General features: G+C 48.0%; 1 protein-coding gene across 4 annotated transcripts in view; it reads left to right on the top strand.

Moving 5' to 3' along the window:
• The window catches only part of Stx18 (syntaxin 18), a 106,576-nt gene extending 83,895 nt beyond the window's left edge, over positions 1-22,681 (top strand). For 3 of the 4 annotated variants that reach the window (XM_074042625.1, XM_074042628.1, XM_074042626.1), the window contains exons 6-11: positions 4,322-4,437; positions 11,068-11,156; positions 16,960-17,018; positions 18,385-18,454; positions 20,593-20,673; positions 21,344-22,681. In XM_074042625.1, the coding sequence (XP_073898726.1) occupies positions 4,322-4,437; positions 11,068-11,156; positions 16,960-17,018; positions 18,385-18,454; positions 20,593-20,673; positions 21,344-21,439 (511 nt within the window). In that variant the 3' untranslated portion in view covers positions 21,440-22,681. Of the gene's footprint in view, positions 1-4,321; positions 4,438-11,067; positions 11,157-16,959; positions 17,019-18,384; positions 18,455-20,425; positions 20,509-20,592; positions 20,674-21,343 lie in introns of all 4 variants that reach the window. The other variant, XR_012435880.1, reaches the window with a different exon arrangement.
• Positions 22,682-22,693: the final 12 nt, after the last annotated feature.

The following is a 22,693-nucleotide window of genomic DNA, read 5'->3' as shown; positions in this document are numbered from 1 at the left end:
AAGTTGAAATAACCATCACATGCTGTCCTGGGTATTCACTCATTAAAAAAATTCTGAATTAATCAAAAACTTGTTCCCTTCCCAGAAAAGAATTGGGCTGTGTATCATTACTTTTTCTTCAGGAAGAGGTTGAAGGTAGCAGTCAGATTAACCTCTGAGACTCATTTCTAGATCAGAGGATTTCTTTCTGAAGGCCTAATAAACTGGACAGAAGCCCTGGACAAATCCAAATTTAAACATTAGGCCTTCTCTCCAGACAGCTGTTCCTACCTTTCTATGGGTCCTCTGATCCTGTTTCTCCTATAAATCTGATCTTGCTTTAAGATTTGCTGGATTTGGACTCGGCATTCAAACACTTCAGTTTTACTAGTACAGTGTTCTTACAAGTGGAAACTCTTGACTGTTTTCTCTCTCTCAAGAGAGGTCGTCCAAGAATAAAAGCTATTAGTCAAAGATAATGGCTAGTTATAATATTGAGAAAATTGCAAAACAGCTAGATGGGAAGCGTGGACAGCAGTATAGCACCTGCTGAGTTTTTCTGTACAGCTTGAAGTTATTGTGAATTCTAAGATATTCTGAGGAAATACTGGTGACCTAAATAAGATTTACTCTAAAAACCATTACTATGTACAGACAGGTCTGAGAAACACTTAGTGCTCAGAGTTTACCTGGCCTCTGTGCCCCGATTACATCTTCCTATGGGGAGTCAAAGGACTCTCCCCAGCCCTGGCCAACACCCTACAGAAAACTTGAAGTTATCCACAGCCAGTCATGATCCGTAAGATGTCTATTATATATTCCCTGATGTGGATACAAAAGATCAAAGTTTTGCTGCATTTGGCTCCTTTTTAAAAAACATTGGTTCTCTTATGACATTGGTCTCTTGTAGTTGGTACATGAAAAAATGGATTCGGTTATTATTCTTTATGGTTCAGTCCTCCCACCCCAGGGAGACTGTAAGGTTGGTGAGGACTATACCTTTTACCTCTTTATAGGCACTGCCTTAAGCCAGGATTCTACATATCTAAATAAGATTTCAATACATTTTGCCAGAAATTCAAAATGATGATGGTGGTGGTGGAGTGCTGGTAAAGATGAAGAAGAACAAAGAGAAGTGATGCAACGTGATATTAGGTCCATAACAGGAATTTTGTCTTATTGTCTGTAACAAGGGCCTTATCCAATGCCTAGAAAAAGTTAACAAACTGGCCCCTGTGCCAAATCCAGACCTTGGCCTATTTTGTATAGCCCTCTGACTAAGTGTGGTTTTTATGTTAAGGTTTATAGAACAAAAAAAGGAGAAGAAAAAGAATCTATACTATTTACCATCTGGACCTTTACATGAAAAGTGTGGTAGCCTGACTTAGAACAGACTCCCTGAAGAAGTGAAAGGCCACTTGTTTATTGTATTTTTTTTTTGCAGTCAGCCATGAACTGAAGTATACTGTGCTGTACATGACAGATGTGTACTCTGCTGTACATGACAAGTTCACAGCTATGCCACTGGTGACCCACCACAGTAGTCTGATAACACCTGAGCTGGGGTACCATGTTCAGCAAGCTGAAGCCTCTGAATAAAAAGCAGCATCATGTTGCTGTAGATTCTTACTCTTGTGTTTGTGCCTGTCTTACAGCAGACCAGTAGTAAGCAGTTTAGGGTCTGGCACTGGTCTGTGGACTACACCTTGAGTAGTACTTGCTTACGAAATCACCTCGGATATAGTAGGCACCAGTAAATATCTGTTAAGTGAGTGACTGAATGATGGTGAAGATGGCTTAGTCAAAGTGATTGGTGTGAGACATCCTGTGCCCTGTGAGGACACACAGTTAGTTGCCTGTGCCTGAGTGCTACATCCGTGATGCTATATGTAGAAAATATCTTCCTCCTACCTTTTCATGTTGGGGACGTAAAGAAATAGAAAAGCAATACTTGAATCTGGAGTAATTTAATCACTTTTCTCTAATATTTGTATGGGGCCTTATTTAAGGTTTGCAGAGAGCATCTCTTATATGTTCTAGTTTCAAAACCAGGAAATCTATCTCAACCTCTTTTCTATCTCTTTCTGTTCTTTTTAAATTTTAAGTAGAATCCTGAGGTGAAGTTAAGAGACCTAGAACAGATGTCAGCCAGGTGGAAATTGTGTTGATTGCAGTTATGAAATGCTCAGCTTCAGTTAGAAAAATCAGTTTAAATAAATCATGGGGCAGAAACCGATCTTTCAGGTGGCTTTTTTTAATTGCCTTTTTTTCCCCAAATTGCCTTCAACTAGCTAATTTGTAATTTCCCTGAGAGTTTCGGTAGACATTCTGTGTATACTTAGAATCTGTTTTTAATCACTTAAAAAAAAAAAAGAGCTCAACTTTGTCTCAGTCTTCTCTCTCTGCAGCCTTTTATTCATTTTAAATTGAAAACTGGTACATTTGTATACGCCAGACACAAAGGATGACAGACATTAAAGGAGCCCTTTATTTAAAAGTCAGTTAAGGACTGAGGGGATGACTCAAGTGGTAAAGTTTCTGCCTAGCAAGCATGAGACTCTGAGTCCAAGCCCCAGTACTGCCAAAAAAAAGTCAGTTAAGCCTTTCCCCTTCTGAACCACTCAGTCCTAAAGCCATGAGGTTGGGCAGAGTAAGGCAAGGGTCTACAGCTTGAGGAGCCTCAGGTTACCCATATGGGGTGTCAGGGAGAGTAGGGTGATCAGCATGGACAACGAGAGCCCCAGCAAGGATAGTGGCACATCCTGGCCGGGAGGAATGATGGTGAAGATGGGGGCGATCAATAATGAGCACAGAAGGATGGTGGAAGCCAAGCTTCTCACTGTGTGCATGTAGGAGAGGTAAAAGGGAAAAAGGCCAGAGTGAACCTTGTCATCTTGGGTTGGAATAAAAGACACTGGTGTGAGTTCGTGGTTTTCCAGTTTCATAGATCAGTGCCTCTACAACTTGTAAGTGTGTATGCATGTACGAAAACGCATGCAGGCATTTCTGTTCTGTCCATTGAAAAGGCTGAAGCAGTGACACCTCAGGAATGATAAGCACACCTCCCAGGTCTTGGTCTGTAAATACCAACTTCAGCTTCAAGAAACAAGGCTTCTTAGAGAAAAAGCTGATTCTTAGGCCCAGATAGAGAAGTATAAAATGAGCCAGGATCATTTCCTTATAGCAGAAAGCAAGGAAGGAATTAGGAGGATAGAGACATGTTTAAAGGACGCAGCAGCCAGTGTGAAGGGGTTGCTGCTGGCCGAATTGCAGATGATTAGTGCAAAAAAAAAAAAAATGATAGCAGATTATAACCCACTGTGTGAAATAGGACCTCATGAGTCTCCTCTGGGTAGAAATAAATTAATGAATAAATTAAAAGTTTGAAATCATTATGTAGGATCAAAGTACCCCCCACCCCATACTTGTTACAAAGAGGGAAAGAGTAACCTTATAGCCAGGGAGCCTGGCAGCCATCTCCTTAGTCAGGTGGGCAGGGTGACGTCACACACATCCTGTTAGGGTGCCATGAGAAGAATGCCAGAGCACTTTTGTGATTCCAGCCACAAGAAGATACCAGACTGAAGCTCAGGTTGTCTGATGGAATGCCTAGCACATACTGTGTATCGAGGCCATGAAAATCAAGTGGAGACTGAAGGAACTATTCCAAATGAATGAGACTAGAAAGAAGCAGCAAGTCGATGCAGTGCCTGATTTTGCCCTTGATCCTTTGGTTATAAAGGATATTGTTGAGATAATTGGTCAAAATAGAGAGGAGTCTGAGGAGAAGGTGAAGGCAACACATTGATGTGCATTCCTGTGTAGGGGAGATTGAGCCACACTCTGTAGGAGGCAAGGGGAAGGCCAAGTACGAAAGACTGTGCTTTCTGGTCAATTACTTGAAGCTATTACTTATAACTTGTTCGTATATACACTGAACAGTACTTCTGCCTGCATTAGTGAAGAATTACATGATCAGTTACATTCAGCTTCCTGCATTTGTGCAAGGTGGGCAGTTGGCCTTCACTGCCCATGTGGTGAGTATAGTGTCCATCTGCCAGAGTGCTCATTGCATGCTGTCTGCAGCCTCTCCTGAAGCTGTGGCTGGGCATGCATGGGGAATGCACAGCCCCAACCTAAGGCAACAGTGCCTGTACCTTGCAATAAATACCCAATAAGTGATGTGTATCTAAACAGTCCCTGAGCCCCAAGGCAGCAACTGGTGCTCCCCAGAGAGGGCTGAAGAGCAAAAGTGTAGGGTTCATGCAGGACTCCCTTCTGTTATCAAAAAGGAAGCCTGCTTTGGAAGTAAATTACATGACTGTTTGTTTTTGATTTTTAGATCAAAGCTGGAACCAGAACCAAATACAAAGACTAAAAAATCCACATCTTCTGAGAAAGTGTCACAAAATCCCTCACAAGACTCAGAAGAAAAGCCTGCCACTGAAGAATATCCAGGTAGGAATTAAAATTAAAATCTTGCGTTCTATTTCTTCCTATGACCTGTTGGCAAGAATATAAAGCAGGAGCTGGTTGTATCTCCCTGTAATTCCAGCACTCAGGAGGCCAAAGCAAGAGGATCACAAGCGTGAGGCCAGCCTGGGGTACATGGCAAGACACTTGTCTCAAAAAAAGAAAAAAAAAGCACACAAAAAGCAGAGACATGGTGATATACTTGCATAAAGCAAAGGAAGCCAGGAGGGGCAGGGTCCAGGAGAAGGGACTGCCAGAGCTGTGCCACAGCAGGGTGGGGTTCACAGCTGTGACTGAGGAGGCAGTCGGAGCTCTCTGCTGAAAGGTCTCAGAAGAGGTGGCGTACCCCCATTGTGGAGCTCTGTGCTGGCAGCAGGACCCTGTGTGGAGCTGACCATTCTACCCCAGGTGGAGCCAGTGGGACAGCATGCAAGTGTGAGGTTTCTGTCATCACTGATACGAGGTGCCCTGTGGCTTAGAACAACTCCCAACATCCAGTGCATGGCAAAGAAGTACAGAGTCTCTGTAAGGTCAGAGAATGTAGGGAACATACATAATGCATGTGGATGACTTGTTCTGTGTGCAGCACGTGCCCCAGGGTAGGGAAGGCCCATACTGCAGAGCTGAGGTGGGCGATCATGTGGTGTCACTCACAGCCTGACAGCAGGCTGAAGCCAGGCCACATCTTACAAGGTTCTCACTAGCTCCTGAGGCACAGACCTCAACACTTGCAGGCCTGTCACGTCCTCACAGCAGCTGTCTGCAGCCTCTTTGTTTTAGCAGAATCCTCTGAAAAGCTCAGAAGCTAGGTAATTTGTCCAAGGTAAAATCTTTTGAATGGTGGACCCAAGCTGCATTCATAGCTCTGTCTGATTCAGAGGCCTGTTACATAAGCTGTCTCTGTCTTATGCATTCCCTGTGTTTTACTAGCAAGAGTGTTCCTTGTGTGTCATGGCTTTATTCACCTGAGATGCCAAAGGCCCCTTCTGTAGTTAGAACAGCTTCAATAGGAACTGGAAGGGAAACATTCATGGAGAATCTTCGTCGTGTCAGCTCATGCTGGGTGAGTCATCAGGCCTGATCTGATTGGCACTGGGTCTTTTGAGGTATGTGTTATTGTCAGCATTATATAGATGAGGAAGCCAGGGTTTAAAGAGGTTATATAACCACTTCAAAGTCCCATACCAAGAAAGGGATAGCTCTGGCCTTCCACATGAGTAGGTGGCAGCCACTGTGGTCCCAAGGGCAGGTCTTGTGCTCATGTGCCTCAGCCTCGCCCATGAGGTCATGGGCACTGCTTTTCAGAAGACGACATATGGGCATCAAAAATAAATTTACTGAGTCCAGATGCAGCATCCACATTCATTCATTCATTTATTCATTCAAGAAATCCTGTGAGAGCCGATGGGAGTAGAGGTAGCCAATACCAACTCTGGGGACCTGGCAGAGGGTAGATCTCATGGGAAGATCTTCAGCGAGTCTGCCCTCGCTGGACCCTCGGCCCACACCAAGCATTGTGACCAGGGACTGGACTGGTGCTAGGGATATGGTGGTGGGTAGAAAAGTGGTCTGCTCCTTCAGGCCAGTAGGAAAATAGAGATCAGGTCATTATACAGGTGGCCAGACAGTTATGGTTTGTGCTGGAACAGGATTCGTGGTAAAATGAGAGCTGTGTCCCTAAGGCCTAAGACCTTGACATTTTAGTAAAGACCATAGGAAAGCTGGGTGTGGTAGTACACACCTGTAATCTCAGCAATTGGGAGACTGAGGCAGGAGAATGGAAAGGTCCATGCGAGTCTAGGCTACTTAGTGAGTAGTGAGACTCTGTCTTAAAAAGATGAGAGAGGGAGGGAGGGAGAAAAACAGAGAGGGAGGCAGACAGACAGACATGAGGGGAAGAATCCTGTGTGCCCCTGGGGAGGATTGTGCCGCACTGAGGGAACCACAGTTCAGAGGCCCCAGGACAGAGGCACACCTAGAGTAGTTGGTGAGCCGCCTATCGCTAGAGAGTAGGGGGATAAAGGGTGGGTTGTGTAGTCCTGGGAGCCTACAGGCCTCAAAAGGCCTCTGGCATTTACTCTAAATAAGAAAAGCCACAGGGCAGAGGACTGTCACACTTGACTGCTGAGTTGAAATAGAAGAGACGGTAGTCACCAGAAACAAGGTAACTGAGGACTTCAGCAAGCGTGGTAGCAGGGGTTGGGAGAAGTGGTAGAATGTTCAGTACTATGCAGAGAGGAGCCTCAGTCTGTGTTCTGGGTGTGGGCATGGGGGGCAGAGGAACTACTGCATTTGGGACACCCTGGGGGAAAGAGCCGCCCTTCACAGGCTGCAGCACACTCAGTCAGGACACATGGAGGTGAGATGTCCAGCACAGCTGGTGATAGAGAAGTCAGGGACAGGGCTGTACACAGCACCAGCCCCTCAGACAGGCTGGGGTCCACGGGATGAGGGTGGATAGAAGGGAGAGGATGAAGGAGCCCGCCAGCACTTCCTGTCCTCCCTTGTGCTTTCTCCCCATCATTACTCGTTTGCACTCTGTATTACCTATCTCCCCTGCTAAGACATAGGTTCTGAGTGTAAGGGTTTCTGTGTTTTATGTCTCACCATGCCCCTGAGGGTGACGGGCCTGTACCCATGTATTACTCTAACACAGGCACCAGAACAGTGCTCAGTGCACAGGAGGCACTCAGGAAATGTGATAGAACTCATGTGCCCGAGCCTCTTCCGAACCACAGACTGGTTCACGCTGACGTGAGGAGAGGCCAGGTGCCTCCGTGGGGTACAGAATTAGTGGCCAGATTGGAGTGATGCTGGGCTTTAGGCTTTTTTCTTAAAATGCATGTGATCACAAGGCTGCCTCCTTGCTAAGGGGGAGCCCCTGGGTTAGATCCAACTGGCATAAGGAGAAAAAGGGCACATGATGAGCGCCCTGCGGAGGCCCTGGGAGCCAGCTCTAGCACTCACAGCCATGCTGAGCATCAGCTTGTCCTGCAGGGAGGTGAGGAGGTAAAAGGCAGCAACCATGGCTAACAACTTTTCTGCTTCAAAAGACACCATCAAGAAAGAGCCCACAGAATGGGAGAAAATGTTTACAAGTAACACTTCTGATAAGGGGCTTTTATCCAGAATACACAAAGTCCTCTCAGACTTAATACTAAAGGACAACCCATCAAAATATAGAATAAGGGTTTGGATAGAAGATAGAAGTTACTTGAAGGAATATCTGCATTTGGCAGTAAGCAGAGTGTGTTCAACATGATTAGTGATCAGGGAAATGTGGATGTTATGACAGGTGCTGCCTCACACCCACTAGGAGGGCTGGAGTGAAAAGGGCGGGAAGGCGATGTAAGAAAGTGATACCAGGCAGAGGCCGGGTGCAAGGTGAGCTGCACTAGCATTTGGCTTTGATTAAGCATGACTAGAAGCCACTGGAAGTTTTGAAGCTGGGGTGTGACACAGTGTGGCTTCCAGGTTAAAACTCTGTGAAGATTTGGTATGGACAGTCAGACATGTCATGCATCTCCTATAGCACCTCTTCTGCAACCGCTGGAGACTGTGGTAGAATTGGGGTTAGAGAAGCACTCAGGTCAGCTGGTAGGTGAATATACGATATGGGGGTGAGAGCACTCGGGTGGCTTGCAGGCTTGGAGCTGAGCAGCTGGTAGAAGGGGGCATTGCTGCCTGGGGTGAGCACAGGGGGAAGTGAGGGGAGTGGGCAGGGTAAAGAATTCACATGCTGGTCTACTCATGTCCAGTCAGAGGGGAAGGTGAAAGCAGTGTCGTAGCAACCAGGGAGAGCTCAGGGCTAAGGACATTAAGGGTCCCAGGAAACAGGCAATTTAAAGCCATTGCCTGGATACACCCCTAAGGAGGAGAGGGTCAGGGAAGGGAGAGGCCCACACCAACTTGCATGGTGCTGCCTGTTTTCTGGGATTAACACCTCTCCAGCTCAGCCATGATGTTGGCAGGGTAAATCTTCCCTGCACACTGCTCCACACCTTCATAGGACCACGTACTTGCCCTTTTCTTATGCCAGCCAGAAGACAATTTCTTCCTATTTGTGGACATTTTGCTAAGTTTATCCAGAGTTGACAAAGACTGTGTAAACCTGGTCTGTGTGAACACTGTCTGTTTATCGTTGCTTTTCAGGTTTTTTTTAATCTTCAGTTTGAAACCTGAGGTGTCACTTGACCATGTTTTGGTGAAAGACAGGGGATGTAGTAGGTGGAGGCTGGTCTCTTGCTTGTCATATGCACGTTTTCATTTAGTTGGCAGTGTTCAACATCTCTGCGGCCACAGCCAATCTGACCACATCTGGTGTTTAGGCCTTTTCCTTCAGAATTCTATCTAGCCGGCATGTGTTCTTGTACCCATTTGTAATTTGTTTCCTGCCTGCAGTTTCACTGACATTCAGAAATTTTTCCCAAGTGAGTCATGGTTCCTGCACTCAGGGAGCTCACACTTGACAGGAAGAATAAGAGTCCAGCCCCTGGGAAAAAGTACATAGTGCCTTAAGAGAAGGCAGAGGTGGGTGCATAATTCAGGCAGAGGATCAGGGGGACTTCATGCCTGAGGAGGTGGCCCTGAGAAAAAGTAAGGCTGGACCTGAAAACAGTGGAAGCTTAGGGCATTCTAAGCAAATGCTCAGAGGCCACAAAGCGTGGAGATTGGAATGGAGTGCAGTTGTTAGGAAAATCCCTGGGAATAGTAGCATGTGGAAGGGCGGGGGAGTGGGAAGTAAGGGTGGAAAGGCCACTGAACAGTGCATGCAGACCAGGCTCACAAAAGCTCTGTCAGCTGTGGGTAAGCTTAGCAAGATGTCCACCAACAGGAAGAAACTGTCTTCCGGCTAGCCCAAAGGAAAAAAGGGCAGGTATATGGTCCTGTGAGGGGCCCTGCCAAGACCACGGAAGACTTGAATGTCAGGCCGGACATCTGGACTTGACTCTTGGCATGAGCGCACTGTGCTTCAGGCTGAGCCACAGGTCATGAAGGCTTCAGAGGCTCACAAACTTGAACACGAGTTCTAGTAAGAAAACTTTCTCATCCTACTTAGCTAATTTATGCTTGGTTCCAATAGGAACAGGGCTCATGTGATTCTAATTTTGGTGTTCTTATCCTTAAAAAAGAAAAAGAAAAAAAAAACAGAGCTTGAAATGGGAACCATAATGAAGACAAGCAAGAGAGATAGAGCTCCTAGGGTAGAGGTGGTAGTTGAAAAGTACAAACATCCCTACCCTAGCATGCCACCTCAGTTGGCAAGGGTTCTTCAGCCAGGCCTTTATGAATATGCTTTTCTTGAATGACCGTTCCAGCAAAATCAGCCTTTAAAAAATCTAGGAAGTCGTAGATGACGTGGAGATTATTTGTGAAGATGTATTTTTGGTAATAACTGTGGCTTTTGTGCAGGTCCTGCCTGATTGTCTACCCCTAAATCACCACTGTTATTATGTGCTTCCCCTACCAAACACCCAGTCATGGGACTGAGATCAACTATAGGAAATTTGCTGAGGTTGAGGAAAAAAGGAAGAAGATGGAGCATTTGCCTTTGAGTCCTTGGCAAGCCAGTGAGCCCAGAGGCACTGTGAAATACAGACACAAAGTCACCTTTGGAGACAGGGATACATCACAGTCTCCACTGAGGAACAGCCCCTGTCCTCCACTGCTGTCTACCCCACCTCAGCCTGGCAGGGCCTGCAGACCTGTCCAGGCAGGTGCAGGGTGGCAGCAGCCCTAAGAGCCTGGGGTATGAGTTCTTCATTGAGGAATAAGCAAAAAGTTCTCTACGTTAAAATGGTCATCCCTTCCCACTCAGCAGTTCCATGCCTAGGCATCTGTCCTAGAGAAGGACTCCAGGGGCACCCACGGCATGGACTGAGATACAGTGCTCAGATAGTGAAACTCTGAGTTGTAGTCAGGATAGAACAGTGTATCCTTGCAATGGAATACCAAGCAGCAGTGCAAAAGATGAGGGTGAGCTATGTGGACTGACCTAAGATGTTCTTCAAGATATGTTGATAAATCATAAAAAGCAAATTTTAGAACAATGTATTACCATTGATGTCTTTGTGAAAAACAGGCCACTGTGTGTGCACATACAACTATCTGTTATTTCTGAGTAGGGGGTGGGTAGAGAATAGTGTATCCATTGTATATAAACATGCTTGATAAAGGCAAGGAGATCACATCAAAGCAGTAACTCCAGAGAGAGAATGTCCTATTGCCTCCTCTATTATTTATATATACGTATATATATATATTTTTTTAAGCAATGAAACTATCCATATATTTTGTAATCCTTAAAGTAGGATTACAAATCCTTGAAGGAAGGTATGAGTATGTGCTTTGAAATAAAATCTGTACTTTCAAATCTGAAGATTTTGTGTCTAGTTTGCAGCCTCTGCTGAGCTGAGTGAGTGCTGAAGCGGTCCGCACGTCTGTCTCTCGCACACATACAGTGTGAGGCCTGAGTACTAGGCAACAGATAAACGCAGAAAAAGCTGTGCAGCCCTGTTCCTGCCTTGTGTTTTTATGTATTCAGAATAGGTGGCTTCACCTATTCTAAAATAAATACTTGGCCTTTTATCTACTTTTTTTTTTTTTTTTTAACAGAAAAGCATTTGGCTGAGACACAACCCGAATTGGGAGCATGGAGTGACGGCAAGGGTGAAGATGAGTTGTCCCCGGAAGAAATACAAATGGTAACGCTTTCTCTGCCTAACTGGGGAGCTGTCCTGAGGCCAGTTCACTGAGTAGAAGGTCGTGCTAAACGCCCTTGCATCATATGTATTTTATAGACACTTAACCAATTTGATTTCCTAGTCCCTAATATGCTTCTCATGTGTTTTAAATTTGCAGCAGCGTAATTAACTAAGAAACTGCCTTGGGGTGATTTTACTAATAATAGATGTCTTTCTGCCAGCAGTAAAATAGTCTTCCAAATTAAATGGGTCTTTTGTAATTGCCAAGGGGATACAATCATTCATCTCACTGCTGTTACGGAAATGAGAAGAAGGCACAAGGATGACTGAAAGATGGGCTTCATGACTGAGCCCATCTCCTTTTTGGTTTTTATGGTGGCACTGGGGTTTGAACTCAGGGCATTAGGCTTGCTAGGCAAGCACTCTGCTTGACCCAATCCGCCAGTCCCGAGCTCATCTCCTTTTGGTGACCTGTCCCACGGTGGCCAGTTGCTATCTTTTGTCATCTCTGGATGGCTTCAGAGGGAAACAGAGGTCTGGCAAGAGCTCTGGCCGCTCGTTTCCAGCAGTGTTTGTGTGGCCTCTCTGAATGACAGGACCCAGAGAGTGAAACTCCTGTGCTTGAGTTTCCAGGAAGCCGCCTGCTGTCATACTATCAAGGCCAAGTGTCCACAACATGGTCGGCTCTCCCAAATCTCAGCCTCTCCGTTGTGCAACTGCTAACAGCAGAAAGAGCTTTTCTGTACTGCTCTGCCCTGTGATAATTGCCATAAGAGGCAGTGGGGTGTCACCACCTGCTGTCTTTGGCAGAAAGCAGAAAGGGTCCCGCTCAACGACCTCTGGTTAATAAGTAGTAGAGCTGGATTCCCAGCCTCTGTAGATAGGAGGAACAACAACAAGCCAAAGCCCTAGGGAGGCATGCAGCAGGGTACAACGGCGCCTACAGGAGCGCCCAGCAGAGGCAGGTGGTGCAGCCACTCAGCACACCCACAGACACCTGTGCACAGTGCACATGGCCCTCCTGTGCCTGTGCAGCACTCCCATATAGAGTGTGAGGCTCATCTTCCCACTGACAGTGATGTGGGCACTTCCATTTCCTTCTCCTGTCCTAGCCAAGTCATCCTGTAAAACATTGTCCCGGTATTTTAGTATCAGCAACTAAAGCAGTCAGAAGTCCGAGAACCTGATTTTCATTGTGGCTTTGAGTGGATGGGGCCAAAGACTGTCAGGCTCAGTACTTTCATGACAGGCCACTTAATGTTCAGCTGACATCTTTCTTAATTGGGAGTAATAGCTAAGTGCCATGTCTTACAGTCTAAGTAACCCAAATCTTAAGAGGCTCAGTCCTGAAAATGAAGAGGAATACCACACTATTAGTTTTAAATTGGAAAGTAGTGTAGCAAATTGTGGCCATAATTCATAATCACTGCTTCAGAATTTTTCCTCAGGGTGAAATAATGAATTAAGCCTGATAACAGCAATTTAATTCATTATTTCATCCAAAGGAACAGTTGTTATATATTCCAGAATGATTGCAGGGTATGGTATGATTTGTGCAATAAATTTCCATTTCTAACTCATGATACAGGTGTATCAGTGCCTTCAAGTTAACAGAGGTCTTCTGGTCAGGCAGAATACAACCAAAATGTTTTTGGTTTCATCAAGAAAATTCTTCCTTTTCTAAGTCCACATTCATTGTATTCAAGTAGACCCTTCTGTCATTACTGATGTATTCCTTGGGACAATTTTGAAAGACTTATGTAGTTTCTGTTTCTTAAACCTGCATGCCCTAGCCCATGTTCCCTGAGGTAGGCCCATGGAAGCCCCAGGCTCAGCTCATGCCTCAAGAAGAGCATTAGGAGAGTCTGAAGGCTGAAATACAGACCCTGGGGAGGTAAGGGTTGCAGAGCCAGGTGTGTGAAGGGGTTTGGCGTGAAGAAAGCACACTGGAAGAGCCCAGAAAGGGGCAAGGCCATACACTCCTGAGCCAAGAGGTGGGGGTCCCTTGTAGCTGCTCTGAGCTCTTTGCAATGCAAAGGCCTTCTCCATGCCTCAGTTCATATTCAGAGGCCTTTGTAGGAGTGGTTTCTTTCTAAAGCTATAGTAAAGAGGATTAGTTAAGAAAAGAATTCTGTAACAATATATTACAAACTGGATTTATATCCTTTAAAATCAGATTAGAAACTCTAGCAAAGCCCTATTGGAAAGTCCAGCTGACTTCCTCATGGACTAAGGCAGTTAAGTCATGGTACACACATGTGCCACGCACTGCATGGACCGCTCTGAGCACTCTTGCATGTGTTGATTTATGCATCCTCACATAGAAGGAGCATTGCTGACCCCATTTTACAGACAGCCTAAGTCACCTGCCCAAGGTCAGTGAGTTCCCAACCCCTAGACTCTTTTTTTTTTTTTTTTTTGCTCTGCTTTGTTCAGAGTCAAGTTTGCCTTCCCTAGACTCTTCCACATGATTCTCTACTGCTGTGGCTAGAAGATGGGGAGAGGGGAGTGTTGGAGGTTAGTCTGGCTGAAGTAAAGCATGTATTTGGGTAGGAGCTCTAAGCAGAACAGAGCAGAGAGGCCACAGCAGGGCCAGAACAGTGAGCCATCCATCGTGCCTGGAGGGCCCTGCTCACACACCTTACCCACCAAGGCCTCTTACATTCCTTTCAGCTACTTACTGTGTTAGCCAGCTGCTAATTACTATAAAAACACCTGAGGTAAACAACTTAAGGGAGGGCAGTCTTACTTGGACTCATGGCTTCAGAGGTTATAGTCTGGTTTTGCTGGCTGCACTGTTGATGAGCCTGAGATAAAGCAGAGCATCAAGGCGGGAGGTATGGTGAATAGAGCTGCTACCTCAAGGCAGCTAGGAAGCAGAGAAAGCAAGACAGAGGCCTGGGACAAGGCATGGCTCCTGAGGGAACCGCCCCCCCAGGAACCTGTGTCCTCCAGTGAGACTCCACCTCTGAAGTTTCCATCACCTCCCAGTAATGCCTTCAGACTATGGATCCATCACCGGTTGATGCATTGATCAGGTCAGAGCCTCGTGGTCCAATCATCTCTTAATGATGGACCCACAAACTGGGCACCAAGCCTTCAGCATGGGGACACGCCATATCCAATCATAACATTCACGTAGATGAAGGAAGTGTGTCTTAGACTGAGGTCAGGTTGTTTTCTCAGGGCATGTAGACGTCTATTCCTGTGGTGCTAACAGGAGAAACCAGGCCATTCCTTCTGCACTGTACCTGGTGAAGTTCCTACGTGTGTGGGGAGGTAATGTGGCCACACATCAGAGGCAGACACTAGAAGAAAAGTCTGTGTTTGCCTTTCCCAGTGCCTGAGAGAGCAAAATGGCCAAGGGCCCCAGTCTTTACAATCTGAGACCAGAGAAGGACCTTCAGAGTATCTGCCACTCACTTTGCATGTGTAGAATTTGTCTCCCAGACAGAGCAAAATGACAAGTAACATTTGCTGAGAGCATATATTACATGCCATGTACCCATAAACAACTCAAATGTTTTAAATCTCATGTTCCTTCTGCTTGATCCTGCTTGGTACTGTTAGCCCATTCCAGCGACAAAGGCTGTGTACTGAAGGTCATTCAGCGCTAAAGGTGAAGGAGCTGGAGTTCTAGCCCTGGCTCCACACTCTGAATCAGCAAAGGATAAGGCTTGTGACGGCAAAGAAACTGATAGGGGGCCCAGAAGCCAGTGATTGGCCCAGGATCATTCAAGCATTCCCCCAAGGCCACAGAACTGGCTCTCATCCTCACTGGACACACCCACCATCTGTCACTACCACTGGCCGTAGAGTCAGGTTCAGCATTCAGAAGACTACCCTGAAACCTAGTGCCAGTGAATGTAGTCACAGTTGTTACCTGGTCAGCCTGAGCCCTGCTGGGCTCATTAAGCAGTGACCTTGCACTTCTCTGGGGGGAACAGGTGTGTGTCTTTTTTTTTAAACTTAGTTTCATTGTAACCCTACCGAGTAGAGGCCACTCTTCATTGATGCTCCTGGCCATTGGCAGACCTCTGTCTCTACAGCTGTTACCCTGTGGGATCCCTTGAGGCATGTTTCTTCCTCTAGGCACCAGATGTGTCTTAGGTAACATAGAGAACCTGTGGAGTCAAAGGTAACCAGAGCCAGAATCTGCTTCCAGTCCTGAATGCACAAGGGACTGATGGAAGCTTTCAGAGTTAACAGCTGCTGAGGGGCCAAAAGAACGTGTAATGCCATGTCACAGGCATCAGAGTTGTTCCTAAGGAACAGACCAGTAATGAGTCATCTAGAACACTAGTTAATTTTGTTTAGGAACAATTTCAAAGTATAAAACGACTGTGGATTTAAAAGGGCAGGGCCATATTTTATCATTAGAAAAACCCAAAGGAAATGCTTCCCTCCAAAAAATACACCAAGTAGTACCAGAGAGAATTAGTGGGAGTGAAATTAGCACCTACATGCTGAAGTAATTACATGTTTTCCTTAAATACTGGTCTCTTAAGTCATTGTTGAGTTGACAGTTAACAGAGCTGATACTTTCAAATTCAAAAGTGAAATTTTTATTGTTAAGTACCCTCTTTGATGCCTAATTAAAAGCTCACAGCAATGCTGTATCAGCAGCCTGCTGTGGCTAAGGCTCCTGCAGGGAGCTTTGCCAAACTGCCCATCTTCTGACCTGGTAGGTCTGGAACAGAGAGGCCTCTTTGTGTTTTGATGAGCTGCAAGGCTGAGAAGCAACACCCTGTCACATGACAGTCCTGCCTGGGCCTGGGCTCCACAGGAGGGACCCGGCCCTAAACAAATGGAGTCATGTCAGGATGGAGCCAGATGCAGGGGAGCTACAAAGGGATTGGCTGCTCCAAGGTGCTGGCCTTAAACAGGGTGCCTGAGGCTGGGTTTGAGGGACTGGTCAGAGTCCCCTGGACAGGCAGAGAGCTCTCCTGTGCAGAAGGAAGCAGTAAATGCAATATGGTGCTTGTGTGCTGTGGAGACTGCAGGAGATCCCAACAGAGGCGGGCTATGGCACGTCATGGAGGACACTGCCTAAAACGTGTTCTGCAGGGTCTCCCAAGGGGGCAGAGCCAAGAGGAAGCAGTCTGTGGGGTCTGGCATTTGAGCAGGGAGTAGAGGACAGACTGAAGTGGGTGAGAGGTGACTTGGGCAGCATGAGTGAGAACCGGGTGTTTGGCAAAGCCTCCTAGGGTAAGGGGGCTTGCATCTGTGCAGTGCCTGGCACAGAACGTCAGCATGTATTTGTGGCTTTGACAGCAGCTTAATAGATGTGAAAGAGTAGCTGGAATGCCTTCCCAAAATTGGGTCTACCCTGTTCCCTCCCCACCAAGACGCTCAGAGTCACCCAGGGGATTTGGAACATGCACAGTTATCACATGGTAGGCCTCTGTCCCTGTCAGGCATGGCCAGAAATCCCAGGACCCTGGGTGAACTTCTGCCCTACACTCCTCCCCTCCCTCTTTAAGCCCTCCCCACACCAGGTCTTTCTCCATCTAAAAACACTGCTACCAGAGGCAGAAAGAGAATGGGGATAGCCAGCTGACCCATGACTTCCTAGATGCCTCACAACTAGTGGCTAGTAGCAAGCGTGAGCTGCGTGCTTAGTTCGGATGGATGACAGTCAGCCAGCCACATGGCTGTTCTTTGGGGTGTTTCTCACACTAATGCACGTAGCATGCTGGCAAGCAGGACTTGGCAGTGATCTTGGAGGGTGGCTGGAAGGTCCCTTATAGATCCTTGCCTGACTCAGTGTGAAGTCATCGTGAAAGTGTATGTTTCCTTACAGTTTGAACAAGAAAACCAGAGACTCATTGGTGAAATGAACAGCTTGTTCGATGAAGTGAGGTACGTGTGTATTTCCTTTGTGAGCAGATGGCCTCCTTACAACCTTTCTAAGAACTGGGAACTCTATTCATTTACTTTGGTGCCCGGGCACCCTGAGCCATTGTGGCAAGGCGGGCTAAGCTAGATGGAGACGCTGCCTCAGTCCACAGCCTCTCCACCTGTGGGCCTGTTGGAGGAGGCCAGCTGCCTCCTGCACAGGCTCCCAACTCCCAAGTGCTGCGTCTCCCAGAGAAGACCAGTTCATAATTGCAGATCACCCTGAATATGAGGACCACCCCACCCACCAACAGGTCTCATGGAGCAGTTCAATGCAGAGGGGCCTGTGAAGGACAGACGCTAGCTCCACTGGAGTCTACTTCAAGTGGCCAATCTCGTCCAAGTGCCATGACTGGCCCTGTAGCAAAAGCACTCATGTCTCCGTTGCAGTGGGAATGTTTATGACATCCTGAAAGCAAGGCCTGTATGGCATGTACCCCAAATAAGCTTTGGATGTTGTACCTGCATATTCTGGGCAGGGTCTTCCCCAAGAGGCTCTTGGTCTTTTGTCCCTAGAGATTGGCCTCCAAGGCTTCCCTCTGCCCAGCGCAGCTCTCCCTATCTGCCCCCGACCCACCTTGCTGTTCCTCCACCAAGCCTGATCCTGGCTTTTCTTCCCATGTTCCTCTCCCTTCCTTTCACCTTCCCGTTCTGGAGGGAGCCATCCTGCCACCTTTCACCTCCAGCCCAGATTGTGCAGGCTTGATGCTGAAGCAGCAAGCAGCTAACTTCATCCTGTGCCTGCCTCCACTCTTAATAGTCAGGCCCCAGCCTGCCCCAGGGTACCATGTGCAGCCCTGAAGTAGAGAAGAGGGCTCGCTGAAGTGTTTCAAGTCTGGCAGGCACAGTTGCAAGCCCACATGTGGTGTTTGCAAATGGAATTCGAGGTTTTTCCTTGCAACAGGGAGTTGGCTTGAGTGGGAAATACGCTTTGCATGTTGCAAAGTTGTCTTTCAGATCTGCAGCATGTGTTACTAGGCAACTAGATGAGGCACAGGATTTAGCGGAGACTGCATTTTGTATTGGAATAACCCTGCGTTCCCTGGTCCCCAGAAAGTCTCCAGGATGCAGAGGGCAGTGTGCACACCTGCCTCTTGGGTGTGAGGCTCAGGTTACACCCGGTGCACAGGACAGAGCCTGGAGAAAGGACTATGAACCAGTCAGCGGAACTGACTCTCCCTGCCCAGCTCCTCCCCAGCCAATATGGCCTGCCCCTCCTCCTCTCCTATCTTCACTCAGAAAAGATGGTTCTTTAGAGATATGACACTCCTCTTAGATTACTTAGGGCTAACAGTTAACACATAATCTATTGGTTCTTCTTTTTATGAAGGCAAATTGAAGGGAAAGTGGTTGAGATTTCCAGACTCCAAGAGATATTCACCGAAAAGGTTTTGCAACAGGTAAGCAGACACAAGTGACAGTAGTTTTTAGTTCTCACTTCAGAGAGAACCATACTGAGATTCTCCTGAAGGCGTCCGGCCTCTGCAGGTGCAGGCAGCGCCCTGCACAGCCTGCCCATTGTGCTCAGGATCCCTCAGGCTGGTGGGCACCCTGGGGGCTCTGCACTGGGACCTAGGTTTGGGACTAAGCAGCTGCACCCGTGGAGGTAGAGGGCAGGTGGGATGGGGATGGTGATGGGAGTTGGGAGTGGAGGCAGGGGCAGGGACGGCACACCACACAGGGGCATATGCAGGTGTAGTCCAGGCCTGGGAAGCAGGCCACTCTTGGTTCTGGCTGCCCTCGGGAAGGATGGGTAGTCCTCTACTTACAGTTCCCCTTTTCTAGAACTGCAGGATTGCTGCAGGGTTCAGGGTTAACTGTAAAAGCGCCAGCATGGTGCCTGACAGCCCCTTTTCAGTCAACAGCATTAGGGAGGTCAGACACGGCCCGTGCTGCCTCAGGGAGAGCGGCCTCCTGGGGAACAGGGATGCTTTTGGTGACTGAGTTGTCATGTCACTTCTTCCCACCTACACTTCTGAAATCCTTCCAGCTGGCGAGACTTTTAATCTTTTGTTTTTAGTACCCACAGACTGAAAGGGTTTGAAAAACCACATTCTTCTGGGCTCTTGGCTCTCTCATGAAACAACTTTCCCTAAACTACACCACTTGCTTCTGGTTCCAGTGGAGTCACACAAGCCCAGGCCTCACTGCCATGTGTCACTGTCATGTGTCATGTGACCAGGGCTGCTTCCCCCAGCCCTTTCCTCATCTGTAAAGCAGGGCTGACGTCTCCTCACTGAGCCAGGAAGTAGGAAATGCTGAGACACCCGACCCGTTGCAGGCTCTTAACGGGTAGGGACTGCTGTTGTTGCTAGGTGTGGCATAGCAAAGCTGGCAGTACACTATTTTTTTTGCACAGCAGCAGCCCTGGCAAAGAGGACATTACCTCTGTATCTTGCAGGCAGTGAGAGCAGTGAGGTCTGGGATGGCCAAAGCAGCACCGTTCCTCAGATCCCTGACTCAGCCACCTTGGAGGAGTCTGAGGAGTTCCAGAGGCCTCTAACGTCATGACTCTCAGCTTGTCAGGGGCTAGTCCAGAGGCAAGGCCCATCAAAGAGAGCTGCTACCCTACCCATACAGGGGAGAGGGTCCAGCCAGAGCCTTGCTAAGCACTGCTAAGACTTAGGAAACTGTGTGTGTTGGGTTTTCACTAGTGTTGCAGTGGGTCCTAGCAAACCCCTCATAGGAGTGTTGGCAAGGGCTGATTAGCACTGCTTTGAGTCTCCACGAGGTATGACTATAGAGAAAGTAGTCCTCACCCATATGCCCTTTGTGAGATATCACCTCTGGAAATAAGGCAGCCAGGATTGCTTTTCCTTGCAGTGCTGTACCACACAGGTCCCTAAAGTCCCATGCTACTGGGCAGCCTTGCCACCCTGACATGAACCCAAGCCTGCTTGAAAGGCAGCTGCGTGGCTCCCTTCTGCCACTGCGGGCTGTGGGCTTTGAGCCACATGTGCTGTACGGGAGGCAGGACCCCACACCTGGCTGAGGGTCCCAAGCATTTAGAGATGTTCTCTGCAAGCATCTCACTTCCCATTTTAAACTTTCTGCCTATTTTTAGAGAGATGATCTTACAACACAAAGCACACTTTAAAGCTAGCATATGTGTTTTACAGCACAACCGTTTTTTTCTCTGGGTCTTAGGAAGAATAAATGAAGGACTTGGAGGGAAAGTCCCTGCATGTGGTGGCCAGTCCAGAATGTAGCTCTTCCACGTTGTCTTTGTCGTTTGGCAAGACACAGCAGAGATGGCAGGTAGGGGAAGGAGCACAGGCTTTAGGGTCCAACAAGGTGGTAGTCTCATCCCTGTCCTGCACTCGGTTGCTGGGTGACTTTGGGTTCATTAGTAATCGTCTCTGAACCCTAAGTTTCCTTTCAGAGAACTGAGGTGGTGGTACCTACCTCTCAGTGCTGTGAGGATTCATGACTGCAGTAAAACCTCCAGCCCTCAGTAAGTGGCAGCTACTGTTTTCACTAGGATGTCAACGGAGGGAGGAGGAGGTGGCCATATTTTCCTAACACTTCCCTTTGGCAGGAAGCAGAGATCGACAGCATCCACCAGTTAGTCGTGGGGGCGACTGAAAACATTAAGGAAGGCAATGAGGACATCCGAGAGGTGGGTACTCCGGGGCCCCGGGACAGATTTGGCACAGCACTAAGCCCAGAAGCAGCATTAGTCCCATTGGCAGGGCTGCCAAAAGCCAGGCAGGGCAGAGCTCAAGACTGGTCCTGCAAATGTGTGGCCATGGGGTTGTGGTCAGGGCAGACCAAGCAGTGTGGGTGTGTGAGACGTGCTGGCCCACCTCCAGGTGGTCCAGAGGCTGTTGCTCCCTACACTACAAGGAGCAGAGTGGTGGGAGGGGTCCTGGCTAGGGCCAGGCCAGCTCCCTGAAGCTGGGATGGGTGCCACCAAGGAGCTGAAACCCAGAGGCTGGCTGTATATGACGACCCAGTCCTCTGCTGGATCTGTTTCCAGAGCTCTGTCCTCAGGGTAGAGCCATTGCAGAACTGGCTATGGGTCACCACTGATATGGCACTCCTGGGAAACACACGCACAGGGCTTAGACTTCCGAACAGGTGTGAGCGATGTGTGTCCCGGGAGATAAGGCAGCACTTCTAGATATCAGCTATGCAGTGATGAAGATACAACCCATTTGTCCTCTGTGGGGTTTAGCCCCACTTTCTGGCTTTACTTAATTTGGCCACCTACTCAAGGAGAGCACAGGGAAGAAAAGGGTCTTTAAACCCAGTCCTGTGTATGACACATCTGTGCTTCTGCCCACCAGGCCATCAAAAACAACGCTGGCTTCCGTGTGTGGATCCTCTTCTTCCTCGTGATGTGCTCCTTCTCCCTGCTCTTCCTTGACTGGTATGACAGCTAGCCGCCCGGGCAGCAGCCTGCAGGCAGAGGGTACACAGATGCCTCTGACACACCCAGTGCTACCAGCTGTCTCTGGCACCAAAGCGTAGCTGCGACTGTTTTGATCATGGAGCCACGTTGAGAGGCAAGGGGCCTGAGACAGATGTGTACTTCACAGAAGGACTTCCAGCCAGTGGTGGCATGCCCGGTGAGAGCCGGGAACGCACGGGGGTTGAGCGTGGTCTATGTAACAGTCCTGATTAATGTAGATGGCAGGGGTGAGGTGGTTAGGGCTCACACCTTGATGGAGGCCATGCTGTGTGACACATGGCAGGGGCTGCTCCAGAAAAGTGGCCAGATACACCTCATGCTTCCCACATTGACCCAGGGCTCAATGGACCCCTCGAACCTTGCCTGTCCCCGTAGCTTCAGGAAAGAACAGGTTAACAGTACCTCTCAGCACACAATTGTTCTTGCTTCCTTGCGGCTTCTTGCCTGCAAGTCCACTGACACACAGTCACGGTGTCATAGACAAGAAACTTAACTTACATTTTCCTGGTGACTAGTAAATGCTGTTATAGTCACCTACTCATTGTCATGAGTCTGCACTAAGAAGCTCCGTGGCCCCAGCCTGCCTACTTGGGACCCTCCATCTGGCCTCACTCTGGCTGCTCCCTACCCCCTCGCACATTAATGGCAGGGTTGAGGGCAGGCTTGTGAGGCCCAAGGAGCTTCTATTCCAAGAAGGAAGTAGGCCTCAGAAGTGTGGGCCTGCCACCTTGTGCCTGTGCACCTTGCGCCTCTAGGAAGTGTCCATGGGATCACCTGGGAGCCAAAAACGTGCAGCACATGGACCACAGCTGTGCACACAGCACCCTGGTATCTGGCAGACAGGAGTTGGTTCACACTGCTCCTGGCCAGACGAGTGTATGAACAGACGGTCTGGTGGGTGGCTCAGTACCCTCGAGTTCTTTTATTTGCACAGAGTGAAATGTGAGAGGTTACATGGGAATGACTTTACAGCTAATAAAGTACATGTCTACTAGAAAATACAGATGGGCTTGTCTGGTCCTGTGCTGCATAGCTGCTTGTGTTCAGCTCTGTGCAGGACAAGGGTTGGCACATGTTTATCGCTCTTTCTGCACTTGCTCCTCACAACACAGGCCTCTGCCGTGCACGCCCGCTGTGCTCGCCAGAGTCATGGTCTTTGCTTCAAAATGCTCTTGATGTATTTTACATCTTGAAAGCACATTTCAGGAAGCAATAGTGAAATTGA

This window comes from Castor canadensis, chromosome 9, assembly GCF_047511655.1.
Source record: "Castor canadensis chromosome 9, mCasCan1.hap1v2, whole genome shotgun sequence".
In the NCBI taxonomy this organism is placed as follows: domain Eukaryota; kingdom Metazoa; phylum Chordata; class Mammalia; order Rodentia; family Castoridae; genus Castor; species Castor canadensis.
The sequence above is the reverse complement of the archived record's forward strand: the minus strand, read 5'-3'. Positions and strand labels throughout refer to the sequence as shown.